Raw genomic sequence first — 6685 nt, 5'->3', positions numbered from 1 at the left:
CGAATATGCAAAAACTGCATTTAACGTGTGATGAAATTAAGTTGCTGATTATAATTAGTTTGGTTTTAGCCATTCACAGCTCCTATTTCCAGTGGTTCATTTCGAAACCAAGAAGTATGACAACCATTTGATAAAACACCTTCCTGGCTTTGGAAAACGCTCCCGATCGTTAAGAGATGAATCTCAGAGCGGGAAAGGTCGCTCTTTACTGGGTGCGACCAAATCTTGTTTTCAAGAGCTTTGTCCTCTGGGACAGCAAGCAAGATTGCGTGGAAGCTCTGCCTGGCCTATTCTCCGTCGGTTAGACGAGCCACCCAGGCGGGCTGTGGATTTCCTCTTTCCGTTCTTCCCCCTCCCGCGGAAGCCAGACTTCTCTCTCCGGCGGAGAGGGATCCGGACCGCCTCGGCTGTAGCCCGATCGCTCCACAACAGCGCCTCGTTCGCTCTCCCAGGCAGCCTTCCGAGCAAGGAGCGTCCAGCCCCCTCGAGAGGCAAAGACCCGGAGCGGCGGCTCCTCCCCCGGACCCGGGGCGGAGGGAGGCAGCGAGAGGGACTGGCTCGCTCGCTCTCTTGCGGTCGCGGCTGGAGCGGTGGCGGGCGATGTGACCCTGGTAGCGGGGCGAGCTACAGCTCGGCGGGAAGATGTGGCTGAAGCCCGAGGAGGTGCTTCTGAAAAACGCCCTCAAGCTCTGGGTGACCCAGAAAAATAGCGGCTACTTCGTACTGCAGCGCCGGCGGGGACACGGCGACGGTAGCGGTCGGTTCACCGGTACGGAGCTCTCGGGGGTCATTCGGCCGATCCCCCCGGACTGGGGAGAGAAGGGGCAAAACCGGGCCTTGGGCGGAGAGGCGGAACCGGAGCGAGTCCTTCTTAGGCGGTCGTACACAAACTAGCAGGGAAAGGCGTAGGAGTTGCCTGTGAGCCCCTCAGGTGCTGCTGTTATGCTGTTATTAAGCAAGAAGAGCGGGTGGTCGGTCCTTTGGCCTAAAAAGACGACCCCATTCCTTCGTCCCCTTCCAGAGGGAGGCCCATCGGGCTTCCTTGCTGTCCCACGAAGGGGACTCTAGTCTACGCCCCACAACGAAGTCTCCTGGACTTCGAGGTGCCGCAAGAGAGCCTCTGCCTCCCCATTTGTACATCCCGGCGCCCTCTTGAGGGGCAGCGAGGCGGAGGCAGGAACTTCCGCGGGGATGAGGGGGAAAAGGCCGCCGCTCCTGTGCCCGAAGTGGGAAAGGAGAGCAGGAGGAAAAAAGAAGCCCCTGCGTAGGCAGACTCCGCCAGGAAGCCCCGCGAAAGAATGTCGAAGTGGAATACTTTTCCTAGGCTTGGTCTGCAAATAGTGGCTTTCCTTTTCCTCAGAAGGAGGTGGGTGGGTGGCGATGGTATAGATACCTAATTCTGCCTTTCTATACTGTCTTGCAGTGTAAACTTCCTAAATCCATTTGTTAAGAACCAGAATATATTCAGTAAAAGAAAACTTTGTGCTTGCTGAAAATCTGATTCTTGCAAGACACTAAAACTTATAAAATCTTAGGATGTGTTGTTTTGGCACCTCACAGCTGTTGAGAAAAAAAAGGGAAACCAGATAAATTTATTTGAAAATCACAGTTCACAAGAGAAAACTTGAAACTGAACTTGAAACAATTTGGAAGGAAATAATAGATGTATTTAAGATGGGTTGTAGCATGAAACAAAGTGGGTAAACATTTTCAAGAATTACCATATGTAAGCATCCCCACTACCTATTCAGTAAAGCAATAGACACACTATTTTAAAATGCTTAATTTAAGTAAATCCTACATTTATTTCTATAACTTCTAATATAGGTTTTGAGGGTATAATTATTGATATAGAAGTTTATTTTAAACAAATATATACAAGCACTTTTCCTTAATTGTTTTTGCTTGGAGATCACAAAAATATTCTTTAACAAAGCAGTTCAAATATATCTGAAAATATTCATCCTAAACAATAATAATAACATTTATTATTTAACTTCTGCAATAATCATGGTTCAGAATAATCATGGAGAAACTATCTACTGTATACTAATTATAGAAATAAACTCTCATCATTTTTAATATTGTTGGCAATTCTTTTACTACAGAGATGGCATGATAACTTTCCACATAATTGTTGGTCACTAAGAATCCACAATGACTTGGCTCACAGCCAGCCAATTGTGAAATTAGTTATTCACTAACCTGCATTTTCTTTTGTCTATGAACCAGTTTCATCATAGATTATAGTTAAATTCAGTTATTAAACTCTAAGCTCTTATTTTAATGATGTTTAATACATATGATAAGTCAAAGCCAGACAAATCTCATTATGGCTTAACTATGATGTTTGAACACAGTATACCTCTATGAATTAACTGCTGAAAAAACCAGAAATTCCTAAGCTAAGAAGTGTCAATTTTGTCCTGATTATTAAAAATACAATTCTGCACCTTGAATTTCTCAAATATATGCACAGTATACTTCAGTAATCAAATTACCGCTACATTTACCTTGTAATTAAAATACATTGCCAGATATAGAAGTGATAGTCAGTGAATTTCAAAACTCTGGAGTTTTCAAGTTTCATTCATCCTTTCAAGGCACTTGTAATGCCCATTTGGTTCAATCTATTCAGCCTTCTTATTTATTCTGATACTATTTACTAATAAAAATCCTTGTTATTTGTCCTGGTGGAAAAAAGGAGTATATTAAGAATATATTTATAAATACCATATGCTGTTATTAAGCAATAGGAAAATATTGAAATTGAGATGGGAGTGATACATTTTTGATTTATTTTCAGCCTTCACTGTTTCTGATATTCTATATCACTATATTATCAGGTTTCTCAATTTTTTCTACAGATTATTTATATCATTATATAATTAATTTATAGAATTCACTGGCTAATATTGTGTCTTTAACCTACATGTCTTAGAATGATGTATGAAGGCATAAGTTATTGTTTAAATTGTGCAAATTAGGTGGCTTGTTTCACAAACAGTGGTTAAAATATTCTGATTTAGTGCTATATGTGGATTCAGCCATTTATCCAAGAAATATTAACAAGTGAAGTCTTTACAAAAAATAATTTGTAGTGGTAATTTAATACCTATTAAATATTCAGATGAAACATGATGCTAAATATTAAACACATGACAAAAAAGTAACTGAATCTACTGAAATTTATTTCCTAACTAGATCAATGTTTTACCATTCTAATCAAATTCTGATACCTCTAGTTTGAAAAGATATAATTTGAAGGGTGTTATGTAATGTGCCTATCGTCTTAGCAATACTCATGTCCTGTATTAAGTTTATATATTAATTTCTCTGTAAAGTTTTATTTTTAACTTTTAACATCATACACAGTCATTAAGAAATTTGATAATTTTCCAGTTGCTATTATATGATAATTTGGGGTGTTTGAACACATTGTTGAACAGATTTATAGTGATGAAAGTGTCTTTGAGGTTGTCACAAGGGATTGAGATTATGATATTCTTTATAGTTAATTATGATTACTATAAGAAGGAATGTCCTGCTTTTATGAAACTGGTGTGGGAAGATTACAGACTTTAAAGTTTATGGAAATAATGTAGTTAAAGTTAACAACCTCTCAAATTGCATCCATAAATTCTATGATTTTCTCTTAAAATTCTCCTTTTCCTTAAAATGTTGATCCATTTCCTGAGTTTTTGTAGTTCATAAGTTATGTATAATATCTTTCAGCAGCATAATACCTGCTTTACCCAAAAGAAGAATCCTGCTTTTTTAATTGTGAGAAAATTTGGCATTGAGATCTCATGAAAAATACAGTGTTTTAGCAATCACATGATAGCAGTGAAGGTTCCAAATTCTGCTGTGCTTTACTGAAAGTGTAAGTGCTTCACAGACATTTTGCTTTTTCATTATCAGTCCTTACTACCATAAACAGCAGGCTATTATGATAATCTAAAATTTATGGAGCACCAGGTTGCTCATTTTTTCTTTATTATTACTATGCCAAAATACATATAATTAAAGGAAGCTCACAGTTTTCCTTTTTTATTCACGCTTCCTTTTCTCATGTTTTCCTTGCTCTGCCTTCCATATTTTAAGTACATTTCATAAACCTGTCATATTCAGTCTCTTTAAAAATATATTTATAAGGTGCTGTAATCAATATTTTGACTGGCTTCGTTGAAGATTATACTGCATTTTGACACTGGATTTGTTGGTGTGCTCCTGATTAATATATATGTAAGGAAAATTTAGCATATATAAAGATTCTGACTTAGTTAAAACTTAATTTTTTTAAAAAAATCACTTTTTTTTGCAAATAAACATTAGTCAAACCAAAGATAGCCTGCATTCCAACTTTTATGTCAGACGTGACACACATTTGAAACAGACTAGCTGTCATTATGTCTCCATTTTAGTATAATGCCTTTAAATATCATAACACTCTCCATTTTTAACAAAACAGTTGTTTGTTTGTTTATATCCCACCTTTATTTCTTTTTACAAATAATTCAAGGCAGTGAACATATCCAACACACTTTCCTCCCCCTATTTTCCCCACAACAACATCCCTGGGAGGTGAGTTGGGCTCAGAAAGAGTGACTGGCCCAAGGTCACACAGCTTTCATTCTGAATGCTAAACTCAATCTCTTGCTTTTTAGCCCAGTACCTTCACTAGTAGACCAAACTAGCTCTCAGTGATGAGAGAATGATAGAATAAACTAATGAGAGAATATTGTTCTCTCATTAGATTAATTGATGGCTTTTCATTTTATCTTCTCACTGAGTTTTTATCGAAAGGAAAATACCACTGACTTTGTTTAGCTGCTGCTTTGAGTGATCTAAAAATATTCTCCATAACTGGTAATTAAGATGACTCTTGATTAAGAGGTATATTAGTAATTGGCATTCACAAATAGTTATTATACTACTGAATTCAATTGAAGTTTTCAGCAGTGTGAAGCTAAAAAAAAAGTTTCTTACTAATAATGTCCTACATACAAATATACATCTATATAAAAAACAAAATACTTTCTTAGAGCACCCATAATTTTTTGACTCCTTTTGTTCATAATCATCAATAGTAAAAATAGTTAATGTAGAAAATAATGGCTATGGTCCAGATTATGAATACTATCTAGTTTTGGCACCTCGTACATGAAGTATGTTAAATACTTATGGCATTTACATGCATTTGAAAAGTCAAATGATCTAAATTTGTATTCTAAACTATAGTCAGCAAAGCTAAAAAAAGAAAGCATTTAATTGATTTATTGCATTACATAACTAGTGATAACTATATTCTTTCTCTTCAAACAAAAGTGGAGGTGGTTTTCACTGACTTTTTTTAAGTAGAATTCGTTTATTTTTTTTCTTTTATGTAACTGGTAGCTGCTTTATCTTTAATTTTAAGATACATACCAAAAACATATAGATGTAAAAAATCAGATGCTATATATGTGAAAATTCATTATATATATATATGTGTGTGTGTGTGTGTGTGTGTGTAGTTTTCATGGGTACTTACATGTATGGTATTAAGCTTTGTTCGGGTATTTTCCCACGTCATTATAGTTGTGCTTTTAAAGTTGTAGCAACGTTTCGGCAGAATTTCATCTGCCATCATCAGGCTTCTGTATTGTGTTCGTCTGTGAGTCAGACTTTCACAGCCGTTATATATATATAACGGAGTACACCATAAGGAGTACATCTATTTCTATTAATGTAACTCATAAAATTCAACCAAGTTTAATAAATTGTGGTACCTGCTTCAGTAATCTCATTATTTTATCTGTGATTTTTTTCTAATGTGGCAATTGAAAATACTTTATTAATCCACAATTCAGATATTATTATCTAAGATTTCCCTGTGTTGCACAATTATAGTTTTGGTTGCTATAATTAAATAATCATTTTAAGGTGCTGCTTTTCTCTTTTAAATTAGTAAAGTAATCCTAACTGGAGATGATCTGATTATTTCAAACTTTAATAATTCGATTTACATTTTCCAGCAAAATATTCTAAGTTTAATATCTCCTAGACTCTAAAAACAGAACAATATTACAGCACAGATCTCTAGAATCTGTTGCTTATCAGCTTTCCAGAAAATGTTATAGTCTTTGTTATATTCTTAAGCTTTATGTAAACAAATCCATTATTATTTCAACCAATCATTCGGGGAAGTGATTTCCATTATTATTATTATTATTATTATTATTATTATTATTATAAGCACATCCTTAGCAATGAAAATAGTGTCAACTCAATTCAGATCATCCTGCAAGGCCAGACTTCTCATCCTAATTATTATTATAATTGAATTGTATATGTTTAGACTTCTCAGGTACAATATCAACTTAAGAGTCATTTGGTTTTCTATAACAATTCCTTTCCCTCCATTCAGAGTGATAATATCCAAATGAAAACAAGGCACAGGACTACTGGAAAAGCATGCATGCATATACGTACATAAACTATACAGGTAGTTCTCGGTTTACAACCATTTGTTTAGTAACTGTTCAAAGTTACAAGACAGAGCATTAGAACAAGTTACTTATAACCTGCTTTTACACTTACAATTGTTGCAGCATCCCTGTGGTCACATGATTCAAGTTCGGGCACATGGCAATTGTTGATTACACTGTCTTGGAGTCATGTAATCACCATTTGCAACTTTTCT

The 6685-nt window shown here is 36.0% G+C and overlaps 1 protein-coding gene across 2 annotated transcripts in view; it reads left to right on the top strand.

The window, feature by feature from the left end:
* The first annotated feature begins 372 nt into the window (after window positions 1-372).
* TBC1D8 (TBC1 domain family member 8) overlaps window positions 373-6685 on the top strand; it is a 47577-nt gene continuing 41264 nt past the window's right edge. The window contains exon 1 of one of the 2 annotated variants that reach the window (XM_026666787.2): window positions 373-769. In XM_026666787.2, the coding sequence (XP_026522572.2) occupies window positions 643-769 (127 nt within the window). In that variant the 5' untranslated portion in view covers window positions 373-642. The remainder of the gene's footprint in view (window positions 770-6685) is intronic. The other variant, XM_087967172.1, reaches the window with a different exon arrangement.

The sequence above is a fragment of the Notechis scutatus genome, chromosome 5 (assembly GCF_049901735.1).
Source record: "Notechis scutatus isolate UNSWTSFEM ecotype Mainland chromosome 5, rNotScu1.2, whole genome shotgun sequence".
NCBI classification, from domain to species: domain Eukaryota; kingdom Metazoa; phylum Chordata; class Lepidosauria; order Squamata; family Elapidae; genus Notechis; species Notechis scutatus.
This window is presented reverse-complemented; position numbering and strand designations above follow the sequence as displayed.